Source organism: Cebus imitator, unplaced genomic scaffold, assembly GCF_001604975.1.
Source record: "Cebus imitator isolate Cc_AM_T3 unplaced genomic scaffold, Cebus_imitator-1.0 Scaffold21, whole genome shotgun sequence".
NCBI lineage: Eukaryota > Metazoa > Chordata > Mammalia > Primates > Cebidae > Cebus > Cebus imitator.
In genome coordinates, this window is record NW_016107336.1 from 846,255 (window position 1) to 863,660 (window position 17,406).

General features: G+C 41.5%; 1 protein-coding gene across 2 annotated transcripts in view; it reads right to left on the reverse strand.

The window, feature by feature from the left end:
* Window positions 1–6,751: 6,751 nt before the first annotated feature.
* MCUR1 (mitochondrial calcium uniporter regulator 1) overlaps window positions 6,752–17,406 on the reverse strand; it is a 25,983-nt gene continuing 15,328 nt past the window's right edge. Inside the window, exons 6-9 of one of the 2 annotated variants that reach the window (XM_017521613.2) lie at window positions 16,278–16,349; window positions 12,000–12,053; window positions 9,972–10,086; window positions 6,752–7,441 (exon numbers count right to left, since the gene is read on the reverse strand). In XM_017521613.2, the coding sequence (XP_017377102.1) occupies window positions 7,410–7,441; window positions 9,972–10,086; window positions 12,000–12,053; window positions 16,278–16,349 (273 nt within the window). In that variant the 3' untranslated portion in view covers window positions 6,752–7,409. Of the gene's footprint in view, window positions 7,442–7,960; window positions 9,019–9,971; window positions 10,087–11,999; window positions 12,054–16,277; window positions 16,350–17,406 lie in introns of those variants that run through there. The other variant, XM_017521612.2, reaches the window with a different exon arrangement.

The following is a 17,406-nucleotide window of genomic DNA, read 5'->3' on the forward strand; positions in this document are numbered from 1 at the left end:
TCTCCCAAATTCCTGTGTTGAAACCCTATTCCCCAGTGCGATGGTATGAGGAGGTGAGTAGGTCACAAGGATGGAGCCCTCATGATGGGATTAGTGCCCTTATAAGGAGAGACTCTAGAGAGCTTGTTTCCTCTGTCTCTCCACACCATGTAAGGACACAGCAAGATGACAGCTATTTGTGAACCAGGAAGCGGGATGTCAGCAGACACCAGATCTGCCAGCCAGTACCGTGATTTCAGACCTCCCAGCCTCCAGAATTGTGAGAAATAAATGTTTGTTGTTGAAGCCACCCAGTCTATGGCATTCTGTAATGGCAGCCCAGACTGACTAAGACATAGGCTTGGCAAGGTCAAATGGTTTTCCCGAGAGTCCAACAAGGGGCAAGGCCGGGAGCTCAAGCCAGGGCTCCTGACTTACTCGTGGTGGCCAAATATCTGCCTATAAAAACTGGTGTTTAGCAACCCTAACAAGATATTGTGCTGCTAAAACGACGTAAGTTTTGTTAATTCTCAGGAAAAAAGGTAAGAGGTACAGTTTTCTCAGTCTTAAAGGTTTTCCCATGGGGTTCTAAGCTTTGGAGAGTTGCTACTGCCTGCCTACTGGCACTTGCTGGTGCTTACCCCCAAGCAGAAGCATCCACATACATTTTTTCTTTCTGCTTTTTTTGTTTTGTTTTGTTTTGTTTTTTGAGATAGGGTCTTCTTCTGTCACCCAGGTTGGAGTGTAGTGGCACGATCAGAGCGCACTGTAGCCTTGACTTCCTGGGCTCAAGTGATCCTCCTGCCTGAGCCTCCTGAGTAGCTGGGACTACAGGCATGCATCATCACACCTGGATAATTTTTGTATTTTTTAGAGGTGGGGTTTCACCATGTTGTCCAGGCTCATTCACATAAATATTAATAGGGAAAAACTCAAAAAATTTATTTATGACTGCCTATAACCCCTGCCTGCCTGCCTTTAAAAACCCTTACCTGTAAGCCTTGGATTTTAAGCATGAGCTGCTTGATTCTCCTTGCTTGGCACCCTACAAATAAATGCCCGCCTTTCTCCCACTACAAGCCTCGATATAGATATTTGTCTTTACTACACCAGGCAGGTAGACCCCAGTTCAGCTCAGTAACACTCCCTTCCCTTTAAAAGGGGCAGGAGTGGTCAGGCAAGGTGGCTCACATCTGTAATCTCAGCACTTTGGGAGGCTGAGGCGGTTGGATCACCTGAGGTCAGGAGTTCGAGACCAGCCTGGCTGACATGTTGAAACGCTGTCTCTACTAAAAATAGGAAAAACTAGCTGGGTGTGGTGGTGGGCGCCTGTAATCCCAGCCACTCAGGAGGCTGAGGCAGGAGAATCTCCTGAACCTGGAAGGTGGAGGCTGCAGTGAACTGAGATCGCACCATTGCACTCCATCCTGGGTGACAAAAGCAAAAACTCTGTCTCAAAAACAAAACAAAACAAAACAAAGCAAAGCAGGGGCAGGAGTAGTTGAACAGCATTTTTGTTTTCGTAAGTACCTGACCTTGTGGTTTAACTGCATATACGTACCATAGCTGTATTTTCTATTCCTAGGTTGGCTGAAGCAACTGGATACATAAGTAACTCAACACTTTTAAAAATTTTTATGTTTTGGCAGGGTTGGTAGGCCTCTAAGAAGGGTTCCTGCTCCATCTTAGGAGTTGTACCTAGGTTATTCTACTCTTATATAGTTAAAACACTATGGCAAAGCCAACAATACACAAGAGGACTTCAAAAAGTTCATGCAAAATGCATATTATGAAAAAACTATGTATGGATTTTAAAATGTTTTTGCACCAACATAAACACATCCTAACTTGTTACAACATACCTGAACAGAACCTTTTTGAGGCACAAAAAAGGATATTACATCGGTTTGAAAATAGGCTGTGCAGGCTGGAGCGGTGGCTCACATCTATAATTCCAACACTTTGGGAGGCTAAGGTGGGGGGCTCATTTGAGGTCAGGAGTTTGAGTCCAGCCTGGGCAACATAGCGAGACCTCGTCTCTACTAAAAATACAAAAATTGGCCAGACATGATGGCACATGCCAGTAGTTCCAGCTACTTGAGAGACTGAGGCTGGAGAACCTCTGGAGCCTGGGAGGCGGAGGTTGCCGCAAACAGATCGTGCCACTGCACTCCAGCCTGGGTGATGAGGCAACACTGTCTCAAAAAGAAAAAAAAACTTTTTTTAATTAAAAAAATTAGCCAGGCATGGTGATGCATGCCTGTAGTCCCAGCTACTCAGGAGCCTGATGTGGGAGGATCGCTTGAGCTCAGAAGGTCGAGGCTACAGTGAGCCAAAATCTCACCACTACATGCCAGCCTGGATGATAGACCTAGACTGTGTCTCAAAAAAACCCGAAAAAACAACCAAAAAAGGCCAGGCACAATAGTTCATTCCTGTAAATCCTAGCACTTTGGGAGGCTGAGGCGGGAGTAGTACTTGAGGCCAGGAGTTCAAGACCAGTCTGGCCAACATCGCAACACCTTGTCTCAATTTATTTTAAATAAAAAAATGTGTTAATTAAAAAAAAAAAAAGGAAAGAAAATAGGCTGGGTGCAGTGGCTCACTCCTGTAATCACCTTTGGAAGGCCGAAGCAGGAGAATTGCTTTAGCTTAGGAGTTTAAGGCCAGCCTGGGCAACATGGCAAAATCTCGTCTGTACAAAAAATACAAAAATTAGCTGGGTGTGGTGGCATGCCTGTAGTCTCAGCCACTTGGGAGGCTGAGGTTGGAGGATGGCTTGAGCCTGGGAGGTTGAGGCTGCAGTGAGCTAAGATTGCACCATTGCACTCCAGCCTGGTCAGTGGCGCAAAACAAACAACAAAAAACAAAACACACAACCTGTAAAGGGCACCCAATTTTCTCCAGTTCATAACATAAAAAAGACCATTGACACAGTTAAGTTTCCAGGACCCTCAGTTCCTTAAGGCTGGACTACATGGCTGCTATCATTGCTTACAAGAGTGTTGACCTTGATGATTCTTATATTGAGAAATAAAGCTTATATTTTTAACTTTTATCTTCTAATTCCATTTTTCCATGAACTTTTTTAAGTCCCCTTGTATAAATCAGTGTACTGAGTTTTGAGAAATACCCAAATGTGTATGTGGACCTCTTTTTTTTTTTTTTTTTTTTTTTGGAAACAGGGTCTCACTCTGTCACCTAGACTGGAGTGTAGTGGCACAATCATGGCTCAATGCAGCCTCAACCTCCCAGGCTGACGTGATCCTCCCACCTCAGCCATAGCTGAGACTACAGGTGTGCGCCACCACACCTGGCTAATTTTTGTATATTTTGTAGAGACAGTGAGTGTTTCACCATGTTGCCCAGGCTGGTCTCAAACTTCTGAGCAAAAGCCACCCATCTACCATGGCCTCCCAAGGGCTAGGATTACAGGCATGAGCCACCGTGCCCAGCCTATGTGGATTTTTTTTTTTTTTTTGAGACAGAGTCTTGCTGTTTCACCCAGGCTGGAGTGAAGTGGCACAATCTCACCTCACTGCAACCTCCATCCCCCAGTTCAAGTGATTCTCCTGCCTCAGCCTCCTAAGTAGCTGGGATTACAGGTGCATGCCACACCAGGCTAATTTTTGTATTTTTGGTAGAGATGGGGTTTCTCCATTTTGACCAGGCAGGTCTAGAACTCCTGACCTCAGGTGATGCACCTGCCTTGGCCTCCCAAAGTGCTAGGATTATAGGTATGAGCCGCCATGCAGGCCATGGATTTTTTAAACTTTCTTTTTCCCCTCCAGCATCTGAGTTAATCCAGAACTATAGTGGGATCCTAGAAACTAGTCATAACACTAAATAAAAGTAAATGAAGATTTGGTAGACAGCCAGTAAAAATATTATGTGAAACAGAATGAACTGCAATTACCCAAGCAAGAGCAGGGATTACAGACGTGAGCCACTGAGCCCAGACCTATATTTCATTTACCCCTTTTCTGAGGTGTTCCTTTGCTCTCCTCCTGAGCAGACAGTTATTACACAGCCTGATTCAAGGAGAGCTCAGTTTTTTGGAGGTGGGAAATCTTCTCAACAGGCCCTCAGGAAGGTGAAGTATGCATCCCTCTGAGGACCCTTCTGCTTCTTGTGACCCTAGCTGCTTGCTTTAGATACTTCCTTCCCAAGCTTTTTCATAATGGAGCTCACCAATCATTAGGCAATAAGGGGATGTACTGGGTGTTTCCTGCAGACACACAGGCTCTCTGTGCTTGAAGAAGTAGGTCTGGGAGGATTATGTCCTCCAGAGAAAAAGCGAAGGTAAGAGGTGCAGAGGGGAGTTCTCACAATGGTATCTTTTTGGTCCTTCTTGAACCTTGGTCACATAAGCCAAAAAAGGATATTCTTTTTTTTTGCTCAGGCCTGATTTGGATTTCCATGAATCCTTATAGCTATTTTTGAGACAGGGTGTTGCTCTGTCACCCAGGCTGGAGTGCAGTGGCACAACCAACCACAGCTCACTGCAGCCTCTACCTCCTGGGCTCAAGCCATCCTCCCACCTCAGCCTCCCAAGTAGCTGGGACCACAGGTGTGTGCTACCACATCCAGCTAATTTTTGTATTTTCTGTAGAGACAGGGTTTTGCCATGTTGGCCAGGCTGGTTTCGAACTCCAGTGCTCAAGTGACGCACCCACCTTAGCCTCCCAAAGTACTGGGATTACAGGCAAGACCAACAGCTCCCCGGCAGATTTTTTAAACTTGTATATTTCTCAGCCATGTGCCCTGGCTCACATATGTAATACCAGCGCTTTCAGGGGCTGAGGCAGGAGGATGGATAATCCTAGAAGACTGAGACCAGCCTGGGCAACACAGTGAGACACCATCTCTACAAAGAATAGAAAAAAAATTAAGTAGGTGTGGTGGCGCATGCCTGTGGTCCCAGCTACTTGGGTCCCAGGCGGAGGGAGGAGGATCGCGTGAGCCTGGAAGGCTGAGGCTGCAATGAGCAGTGGCTGTCACTGCACTCCATCTAGCCTAGGCAATAGGGCAATATCTTGTCTCAAAAAAATAAAAGTAAAAATAAAAAATAAATTGTGCATTTCTAAAAACTTGTGTTTAAACCTCATAATTTCTCCTCAAACAAGTAGCTTATATAAAATCATTCATAAAATTACATGAGGACGCTAAAGGAATATTTTTGAATGATGAAAATTTTGTACATATTAAAATTTATTTTCTATGTATACCCAATTTTTTGAATATTAGATTTACTTATAAATTCACCAGTGTTATCATTATACAATTGGCTGAAATGAAGTTGCAATACAGTGATTCTAGCTTTTCATATTCAAGTCGAATGATTACAAAAGTTTATTTTCTGTATCTAATCAGAATTAAATATTTTAGACAGAATCTTACACTTTATTAGATAATAAAATATAATTGAATATCTGCTTAAGTAACAAAACAGTTAAGAAATTGTTTGGGTTATAATTAAAGGAGCATAAGTGTAAAATGTGTAGAAAGATAAATATTTTCCAAATAAAATTCTAACAAAAGGCTAAACATTCTCAAATATTTTACATGCATAAAGAATAAATTATTTCTGGTTAACATGTTTTTGCTTTAGTGCCCCCCCCCCAAAAAAAAACCCCACAACCAATTTGATAAACTTATGTTAAAATCATAGTTTTCTAGACCTGAATTCTATTATATCATCTCTTTGTTTAGAATTTTGCAAAATTCTTAGAAGATTGCATGGTAGGGTGGGGGAGGATAAATGCTTGCCAATACTGACATGGTTAATTAACAGACAGGCTCAAGAGGAGGAGGCTGGGAAAGAAGAGGGAAGATTATGTCACTCAGCACAGCTACAAAGGGAAGGAAAAGCCGCGAGAAAGCAGAGACAAAGGCAATCTGGCACACAGAGGCACGTTTGCTGGGGCTCAGGGTTTCTGTGTTTCAAGTGTTCAGAGATGAATTCCAGCAAGACTTCTGGTTTGAGTCAAGCCTTTCAACTGAGGTGCTTGGCATACTTAACGGAAAAAGCGAGTACATTCAGATTTAGTTTTGCTAGATATTAAGCTAGAACACTGGTTGACAGTAAAACCACTACAGAAACGAAAAGTCGTGTTTCCAGTAAAGAACCATACACACAAGCAGGTTTTGCTTATTAACATAGCAGGAGAGCATGGAAATTGGAGTTCAGTCGCTTTAGAAAAGATAAAGGACAGGGGAGGGGAAGGGAGGGGAGGGAAGAGAAGCAGGAATGCAGAGAAGCCCTCCAAGAACGACGAGTGATTCGTGCATGAGAAGGAAATACAGACATTCTGTCCACGTGAGGTTCTGCTTCAGGCACTGAAGGCACCACGTTCCCTCCCCTGGCACCTGGAGGGATGTGTGTTCAGGATCTCACTATGGTTGATTTCCCCATGTGCTAGACATACATTGCTAGCCAGAAGTTTTGCCAGGCATCTTCCCCTTTCGTAGTGCTAATGCCCAATTTCCTAAAGTAATCTGAATCCGTATAAGCCTGGGTAGCTCAGAATGTTTTATTTATTTACTTATTTATTTAGAGGCGGAGTCTTGCTCTATCGCCCAGGCATATCACGTCTGGGCGCGAGTCTCGCTGCAACGAGAGCTCACTGCAACTTCTGTCTCTAGGGTTGCTGCTGTTTTCCTGCCTCACCCTCCCAAGCAGCTGGGATTACAGGTGCGTGCCACCACACCTGGCTCATTTTTGTATTTTTGGTGGAGGCAGGGTTTCGCCATGTTGGCCAGGCTGGTCTCCGACTCCTGACCTCAGGTGGTCTGCCACCTTGGCCCTCAAAGTGCTGGAATTACAGGCATGAGGCACTGCACCCAGCCTCAGGAAGTTTGAGTACTACTTCTACTCTGCTCACAGATGCTTGAGCCAGAAGTGGGAAGGGAACACTTGTATTTTGGGCTCAAATGCTTTTCAAATGGAATACATCTGACTAAATAAAGTGAACACAGTCCTCAACCCTCCTCACTCCAGATATGCATGCAATCCACACCATCAAAAGAAGAGTTCAATTCCCAAGGCCAAAAAGAGGCTCTGCTGCACTGCCAAGAACTCTACAGCAAAATCGAACACTCAAATGAAGTGCCAGCATGATGCAGCCCGTTATCACCAGGAAGAATATGTGAGAAAACGTTTAGCAGATGCAAAAATGTCACCCCACCATGTTATTTTACAAATATTTTTTCTGGATACAAGGACGCTTCACTGTTTTTAACCTACACAAGGTTAGTGTTTACCTTGAAACATAATTGCATATGGCCCTTTTCCTCTTGGATGTGTGACTTGACAAGGGTGTCTGTGCTCCATGGCCCTTCTCCAAGCTCTAAGCCGTTATACTGACATGAAGCTGGTCCGAATGTGGTGGGATGCCACTCACCTTGGCCTCTGATAATGAGGGCGACTGCTAAGTGTGCAGTCTCTTCTGGGGACTTTCCTCTGAAAGGGGGACAATATATTGATAAAATGCTTTATTAATCAGTTAAGATAATTTTTAATCTACTTGAAAAAGATTGAACTATAATATTTCACTTTGAAACTGCTATTGCTCATGCAAAAATACTTGACTCTCATATTATATAGAGAGCTCAGAATCTTTGGACTGCACAAACATTCTCTAAAAGGGCAATGACTTAATTTTCCAAAAGTTAGAAATGACACCCAAAGGACAAAAGGTTAACTATTTTTTTTAAAATCAACGTGGTTGGAACATTAACAATGAGTAATGTATTCACCAATCTGATCAGGAAATCTTCCTGTGACTCCTCCACGGTACCAGACTATGTGCATATGTACGTAGAGAAAGGCAGAAAAAGTTCTGTTAATGTCATTGTCTCTAAAATGCTTATTCTTGCCCATGTGCCAGTAAATTAAATGAGACTGTGCTTCTCCAGAATAAGCCCAGTTGTATCTAGAATTCACTTGTTTTCGGTGTGAAGGTATAAGAATGTTTTTAACAACAGAATAACTCAATCTAGATTAGGATGCTGTGTGGCATGACCATCTCGAATTTTGAAAGCCTGAGCTGGTTGTGGGCAAGGGGATACTCATTAATGACATAAATTTCATTTATGAAATATGTATCCATCATCTAGGTATCTTACACATGGAGAGCTGAGTGTCTCCCTTGTATAAAAAGTAACTGAAGACCAGAAGGAAGTGGACTTTGTCCTGCAAACTGAAGCAGAGTTCCATGCGAAGAATCAGCAGGTTTTCTAGGTAGGTAATGCCGCCAGTGGAGTATTATTACAGTTCTCAAATCACGAGGGAAACAGATGGAGAAGAGGGAGGGAGGAGGGAAAATCTTGCATTCTAAGAGGCAAAAGAGTCCCCATTACAATTGCAATGCTTCATTAGACAGCTGATTTTTCTGGCTGGAAGGCACATTAAAAATAACCCTAACAATAACTTACCAAGACAATGGAAATCAAAAGAAAAGAAGGTAGAGGCACAGCTGTCTTATTAACACAACAACCAACCACCGCTGCAACAATACTCTGGTACAGGGACTAGCTCGTGTTAAAGACCGGGTATTTAGGTGAAGAGGATCTGGTGCTCTTGGTTTAGCTTCAGTGATTTTCCTGTACTGATTAAAGCCATTGTGCCCTGAACATGCAGACCGCAAATCCTCTATGTGCCAGAGATTTCAGCTGTAGAGAATTACACCAATGTCTGCTGTTGGAGTGCACCACAGGCGAGACCAGCCTCCCTGGTCCAGCTGAGTGAGGTCTTCCATGCGCTGTCCGCCGCTAAGTCAGAACGTCGCCTAAGCAGACAGGAGGTAAGGAACGACTATGGAATAGCTGACTTCTTTATCCTGGTTATGGGTCCATAATTCGCATAAAAATAAATAATATGCAGTAAGTCAAAATCCGGGTTCAAATTTGTGACAAGAAAACAAAAGGACAACAATCTGGGATTCTTAAGGTAAAACAGAAAGCTCTTTAAATAGACACTTTATTAGATCCACAGGCGATAAAATCCCAGAGCCACTGTTAGGCACGTAAAGATAGACCCTGTAAGAAAAAAACAATTCAAGAATACTATTAGTTCTATTAAGAGCTACTTGAGGGAATATCTTTTTATTAAGAAAACACACACGGCCAGGTGCAATGGCTTACGCCTGTAATCCCAGCACTTTGGAAGGCTAAGGTAGGCAGATCACTTGAGGTCAGGAGTTCATGAGCAGCCTGGCGAACATGGTAAAACCCCATCTCTACTAAAAATACAAAAATCAGGTGGGCGTGGTGGGGGGACACCTGTAATCTCAGCTACTTGGGAGGCTGAGGCAAGAGAATCACTTGAAACAAGAAGGTGGAGGTTTCAGTGAGCCAAGATTGCATCACTGCGCTGCAGCCTGGGCTACAAGAGCAAAGCTCTGTCTCAAAAAACAAAAAAACAAGGTTGGGTGCAGTGGCTCACGCCTGTAATCCCAACACTTTGGGAGGCCAAGGAGGATCACCTGAGGTCGGGAGTTGGAGACCAGCCTGAACAACAGGGAGAAACCCCGTCTCTACTAAAAATACAAAATTAGCCAGGCGTGGTGGTACATGTCTGTAATCCCAGCTACTTGGGAGGCTGAAGCAGGAGAATCGCTTGAACCCAGGAGGCGGCGGTTGTGGTGAGCCGAAGTCTCACCATTGCACTCCAACCTGGGCAACAAGAGGGAAACTCCATCTCAAAAACAAACAAACAAACCAAAAATCCCAAATAACTATAGTTCAATTATAGTATCTTATCACATTTCTGATTCTATCAATTACGAAAGTACACCATTGCTTTACTAATAAGAAAGAAAAAATGCCAATTAAAGGATGATACTTCATCTACTGGAAATTATAAAATGCCTTCCAATTTGAGAGATATTAAAGTATTTCGAAAACTGTTGGAATCAATTCAGTATCTGTCAACTTATTTTATAAACTTATTTTCTTTCCAGGTTGATTTAAATAGATATAAAATAGCTTACCTGCTAAATATTTAATATTATCAAGCTTGTGTGACTCAAGCATGGTTTTGAGGCCAGCAACCTCAGTTTCTATCTTCCTATCTGTCTGGGTGAGGGCCCGATCTTGCTGGGCATGCTTTTAAAACAAAGAGAGTCACAGCGTTAGACCACAGCACGTCCCCTCTGCTCTCCATCCTATAGTTCCTTCCCAACAGGGTGCGGTCCCAGGGAAACGGGGCTAAGCCTGGGCTTTAGTCTCAGTTCTAAAATCCTCAGGCTGCACTGCATGTCAGGACCCTTAACCTCTCTAGGCCTTTGTTTTCTTTTACTTGAAAGAAATGAAAACAGAAAACAAAACAAAACAACCAAACCAGTGGCCCTGCCTTTACCTGGGCTGTACAGAGAATCAAATGCGATCATCTATGTGAAAAAGCTTTTTGTAACTCCAGGTTGCTATACAAATGATGTGGTATTATGAAGCCAGCCTGTTCTCAGAGGCAACAGCTATGCCTCATACTTCTAAATCCTCGTTTGTCAAAGATATACAGTAAAGTCAAAAATGTTTTCAAGAAATGGAGTCTTAGATAATCTAAAAGCAGCAGTGATTGTCTTGAGCTATTTCTAGGCACATTTTTAAAAAGCTTTCTTTTTTCATGTTCAAATATCAAGTGCTTCATTACTATGAGGCTTGGATACCAAGGGCCAATTTGTGTCCTTCCCCAAATACAATACAATTAAACTGGATACATAATCAACCCTCAAAAGGCGGTGGGTTTGGCTGATGCTAGCTACAGGGTTGTGTAACTGCAGTAATGCATAAAAACCCTGGGAATGCTTCACTAAAATTCCTAGAGCAACTAAATTGTTCCCTATGGCTACCAATTCAGGGAGAGAATAAAGACATAATTATGCTTGGATGAGTAGAAAAGTACTCCGGAGAATCATCCCAGGATTCTAGAATTCTCTCATGAAAGACTCTTGTGGGTTTCAGAGGTCACAGGTTCCATACAGCATGGAAAAGGAGTGATGTATGCTACCAATTAAAAATATAGTAAGACTTCTCCATTCCTCACCATTCTTCAATTACTGAGATTTAAACTTTCTTAATAAAACTTCTGTTAAGAAAAACAAACTTTCCAGTAGGGCGTGGTGGCACGCACCTGTGGTCCTAGCTACTCTGGAGGCTGAGGTGAAGGATCGCTTGAGCCCAGGAGACGAAGGTTGCAGTGAACTGAGATTGCACTACTGCACTCCAGCCTGGGCAACACAGGGAGACCCCATCTCAAGAAAAAAAAAAAAAAAAGGAAATCTTCATTAAGAAAGTTTAAATCTTTCATAGGATAATTATCTTTCATTAAGATAACCAAGTATTTTTTGAAGTGTAAAAAATCCTGTGACACTCCACTTCTGCATATAAACCCAAAAGAACTGAAAGCAGGGATCCCAACAGACATCTGTGTATCCATGCCCACTGCAGCACTATTCACAAAAGCCAGTGGGTGGAAGCAACACAAGTGTCCCTTCACAGATGAATAAATAAAATGTGGCATAAAGCAAATGTGATATATACACAGAATGGAATACTCCTCAGCCTTAAAAAGGAAAAGTCTGGTTATTGCAATAACATGGATGAACCTCTGGACATTCGTTAAGTGATATAACCCAGCCACAAAAAGGCTAACACTATGATTCTATTTATATGATGTATGTAGAATAGTCAAATTCACAGAGAGTAGAATGGAGGTCACCAGGGGCTGGAAAAAGGAATGTATCGGGGGACAGAGTTTCAACTTTGCAAAATAGAGTTCTGTGATAGACAGTGGTGATGGTTGTCCCAAAATGTAAATGTACTTAATACCACTAAACTGTACACTTACAAATGGTTAAAATGATCATTTTTATGTTGTATATATTTTAGAACAATGTAAAAAAATCCCATGACAGTTTTAAACCTGCATATAACTTCCTGCTATCATTACAAACAACCATGCACAGGATGAAGCAAAGATGAGTGCAATGACAGAGAAAAAGCAAAGTCTCGTTTCTTACCAATGCCACTATTTCTGTTCTCAATTCCAGCAGCTTCTTTTCGTTCAATGAATACTGAAATAAACATGGAACATAGGTCAGATTCTGATCTACTCCCTTCTCTTCTCCTTCTCTGATGCCTTAAATATTCTGGTCTCAGTACCTCCTAGAATATGTAACACCGGAAAGTCACCTCTGGGATGAAGCAGCCTGCCTGCTTCTTTAGACCTGTTATTTGAGCTTTCTTTTGTTTTTTTTTATAGAAATGGGGTTTTGCCATGTTGCCCAGGCTGGTCTCAAACTCCTGAGCTCGAGCAATCTGCCGACCTTGGCCTCCCAAGGTGCTGGGATTACAGGTATGATCCACGGTGCCGGCTAAAGTTTCTTATTTACACTTACTCATTCCTCCAATATCTGGATTTCCTTAGTCACCTGTCGCTTCTCCCTGCTTTTTTCCTCTTTTCATATCTTTGCTGTGATGTCTTTAGGTCCCTCCCACTATTGTAGCAGCACTCCCTGGGGACCAATTTAGATGGATGCTGAGTCATATGCTTTTTGGTTTTGAGAGGGTTGAAAATGGAGACTCAATTCAATTTAGGAGCTATCCCAACATAACTAGCAGCAAAACAGATCACTACTTGAGGCTTAACAAAAGATAGGAAAGATATGAAGTTGGGGAAAAAATAGCTGCAAGGATTATTATTCTATGACAAAGACATTGTGTTGTGATTATAAAACACAAAATAAATACATAAATATACTAACTCTTCACATGTTGGTTTTTTGTTTAAGATGGAATCTCACTATATTTCCCAGGCTGGAGTGTAGTGGTGTGATCTCAGATCACTGCAACCTCCACCTCCCAAGTTCAAGCAATTCTCCTGTCTTAGCCTCCTGCACATGTTGGTTTTAGTAACAGTTAAGAAACCCACTTGGGCATAGTCATAATCCAGTGTTACTAAAAGAGCCAATTCTACCCAGAGTCAAAGTATTAATAACCTTTGGTTATTAATGTCAGTGAAAAGATTTAGGGCAGTTTTGTGGACAATAAGATTGAAATCAGACTTATTTCCTTAGTAGTGGGTAACAGGATTTAACTGAGCAAATGACAATCTATAATTTAAATGAAGACTTTTAAGATCTACACTAGCCTTGTTATAGAGAGAAAAAATGCTTTGAAGAATATAGAAACTTTATAGCTATAAAATGTTCTCCTGGGACTACTGGGAGATAAAGTATTCAAAAAGCACTGCTTGGAAGTGAAAAAAAAAAAAAGAAAGAAAGAAAAGAAAAGAAAAAAAAAAAAACCCCAAAACCCTTAGCCAAGGGTAGGTTGTAAGACCAACAACGCTCTTTAAACATCAGGCTTTCAGACCAGGAGAGCGCTCTGCATCAAATCACCACTAGAGGGCGGCGTGGAACAAGATTTTGTGCACCACCAAAACTCAGTCTTCATTAACTCAACATTGACTCACCCACAAAAGAAAAGCCTAAATCTTGACACTGGCATGATTTTAAAAATAACATCTATGTAGCTCCATATCCCCATGGCCCAAAAGCTTATATGCCATACTGCTTTTGGAACTGGGTGTAAATATCACAGTTAATTTTTAATTTAACATTTTAACTTTACCAAAAGAATGAGAGCCAAACAACTCATCTTCACCAATGCATGTTACAAACACACTAGCTATATAATTTACTACTACTCTGTGCTTCAGAGTAATCTAAGTTTATGATTACCAAGAAAAACTTCCCAGCTAGGTTACTAAATCACATAAATTCACTGGCTTGATGGGAGCCAAGCTATGAGGATGCAAAGGCGTAAGGATGGTACAGTGGACTTTGAGGACTTGGGGGGAAGGGTGGGAGGCAGATGAAGAACAAATGATTACATATTGGGTACCCTGTATGCTGCTAGGGCGATGGGTGCACCAAAATCTCAGAAACCACCACTAAAGAACTTATTCATGTAACCAAATACCACCTGTTTCCCAAAAACCTATTGAAATTAAAATAATAATGAAACACTAAAAAGAGACTATAAGAACAATTCATAGTCACAGTTGCTGTTCAAATATACCATGAAGACACTTTTATATCATGTCAAAAAAGTTACTGTCATGATGCATAGGATTTAATTCAAATTCTGTGCACTGTTGCTTTCTGAAGATTAAGGTCAATATAAGTCATTCCAGATAAAATCATAACAGGTAAATTATATTTATCTGCATATTTAACTATTAAGTTCAAGTAAAATAAAATCAGTTAAGTATTTTGAGTGCTGCATTATCAAATTTGCAAAATATTATAAGCTTTACTTTTCTTATTTTATGAGAACACTGAATGGATCCACTCTACATATCCAATAACTGAAAAATGTGAGAATTTGAAGAATAAAATTTCATCTTTTCTTTTTTTTTTTTTTTTTTTTTTGAGACAGAGTCTTGCTCTGTCACCCAGGCTGGAGTGCAGTGGCGTGATTTTGGCTCACTGCAATCTCTGCCTCATGGGTTCAAGTGATTCTCCTGCCTCAGCCTCCTGAGTAGCTGGGACTACAGGTGCCTGCCACCATGCCCCGCTAATTTTTGTATTTTTAGTAGGGACAGGGTTTCACCACGTTGGCCAGGCTAGCCGCGAACTTCTGCCCTCAAATGATCCACCCACCTTGGTCTCCCAAAGTGCTGGGATTACAGGCTTGAGCCACCTCACCTGGCAGAAATTTTATCATTTTGAATGCTTTGGTTTAAAAACTAAAAATATGAAATTTTCTGGAAAATTTTTGTTTTCTAGATGATGTCATTGACTTAAAATGAGTAAAATTTAAATATTACATCACTGAAAAATGTACGTATGTATCAGCCTAGTTATGTTATTAAAATGACTCCATATAAAATAAAAAAATTTACTGCCTTTAATCTACATTCATGCCCTGTATTTCCTGATGTCTTTGATATATTTTTTCCCAGCCTGGTTAGCTACAGTCATCTCCCTACATCAAGTGAATTCAGTTCTACCTGAGTACACAACCCATAAGGACAGAAGTAACCAAAAGAGTTTCTCCTCTTCCAAACACCAGTCACGTGCTATAGTCATTAACTATTTAAGTAATACTAGGTGATTTAATTGTTATGGGTGGAGACTGTTGTATGACTAGAAAGACAGGTAACACGGACATAATAATTGTTTTGTATAATGAAGCTCAGATTAACTTTTGAAATCCAGTGGCAGTTCTGAAACACAAGAAGGTTACTTTTTTGAGTTTTAATATTCGTGTCATTTATCATTAGAGCACATTTCAGTTAAAAGCAAATTGTGAAAAATGAGAAGACAACGAACAGTTGTGAGTACTCAGCTTCTGCATGTGTTTTCAGTTTTGTGTTAGTGCAAGATGCTCTCTCTGCCCTATCTCATTATGCTAAGAATAAAAAAGGCACCTGATATTACCAAATCCAAATGAAGTCTGAGCAAGAAGACAGCTGAATATTCAGACAGGATTAAAAATCACTAGAGGCACCTGGCACATATCTTTATTAAAACGTACAACTTGTGGGCTGGGCACATGGCTCACTCTAGCAATCCCGGCACTTCGAAAGGCGAAAGTTGGCAGATCACCTGAGGTCAGGAGTTCGAGACCAGCCTGGCCAACATGGTGAAACCCCATCTCTACGAATACAAAAATTAGCTGGTCGTGGTGGCGGGCACCTGTAATCCCAGCTACTCAGGAGGCTGAGGCAGGAGAATCGCTTGAATCCAGGAGGTGGAAGTTGCAATGAGCCAAGCCTGCACCACTGCACTCCAGTCTGGGCTACAGAATGAGACTCCATCTCAAAACAAAACAAAACAAAAACACAAAAGCCCCCACAACTTCTCACTGTATTTAAAAGACAACATAGAAATGTTTTAATCTTGAATTCCAGTGTATAATTTAATATTATTTAATATTAATGACATTATTATTAAAGTCTGAGGTAACTTAACTCTTGCAAGATCAAGGCCTATGAGGATTTAAGTGAGTATTAAATAGATCAAGATTACATTTGATTTCTTCAGTAATGTCTATGTAAATATACCTAGTATTTCTGAAACAAGGACTCAAATTGACTAATCTAAGATTTTAATTTTAATATCACTTTTGAAAGCATCAAATTTAAACCTTAATCCAAAATTATTATAACAGAGAAAATACAGCCTAACACTGATAAACAGAAAAATATTTAACAGTACCTGTGACATGTATATATACTTAGGTTTAACCAGGCATTCCATTCTGAAAAGAAATTTAGCAAAAGAACGTACCAATTCTTTTACTCTGCTCTTTTCTAGGTTGAAGTCTAATTTGGTATCTGTTCGGACTTTGATCACTTCATCCTAAAAGGTAGTCAAACGACAAAGAAGGAGAAATCCAAAGTAAGAAATCCAAACCCTCTGAGGATGTGATGCCGGGACCACTGCCCACACTGCTGCTATCCTAGGGGAGGCAGCCCAGGGAAGGACAGAGCCAGGGGCTTCTAGAGAAATGGACCTAGGCCTACTGGCATCAGGGAACTCTGCAAAGCCACACCTGGAGGCAGCCTGTCCCAGAACTTCCCAGTTACACAAATAAGCCCCTTATATGCTTATGCCAGTCTAGAGTGGGTTGTTGCTGCTTTTTTTGAGACAGAGTCTCACTCTGTCACCCAGGCTGGAGTGCAATTGTGTGATCTCAGCTCACTGCAACTTCCGCCTCTCAGGGTCAAGCAATTCTCCCGCCTCAGCCTCTCGAGTAGCTGGAATTACAGGCACATGCCACCATGCCCAGCTAATTTTTAATGCCCGGCCTGTTGCTGCTTTTAACCTCAAGACTCCTCATATAACCTCTGAATGGAACTTATGAATAAAGCTGATCTTAAACAACTTTGGAAAGCAAAGATGGCCTCAAAGCAGCAAAATATTAAAATCTGGTTTACAAAGAGCCTTTTCTCTGATATGCATCAAAGCCTGTTTTTAACATCCATGTTTTTTGTATTTAAAAAACACCAAATAGCTGGCACAGTAAGCATTGAAAAATCATGCGTGATTCTTTAAAGACAGTCTAAGAGAATTTAAGGATTCCTTCCATGTGGCTACTTTAGAAAATCTTTGACTTAAAAATGACTTAAGTCTGCCGGGTGCAGTGGCTCCCGCCTGTAATCCCAGCACTTTGGGAGGCTGAGGTGGGTGGATCACCTGAGGTCAGTTCAAGACCAGCCTGGCCAACGTAGTGAAACCCTATCTCTACTAAAAATGCAAAAATTAGTCAGGCGTGGTGGTGGGTGCCTGTAATCCTAGTTACTTGGAAGGCTGAGGCAGGAGAACTGCTTGAACCTGGGAGGTGGAGGTTGCAGTGAGCCAAGATCGTGCCATTGCACTCCAGCCCTGGAAAGAGCGAGACTCCATCTCAAAAAAA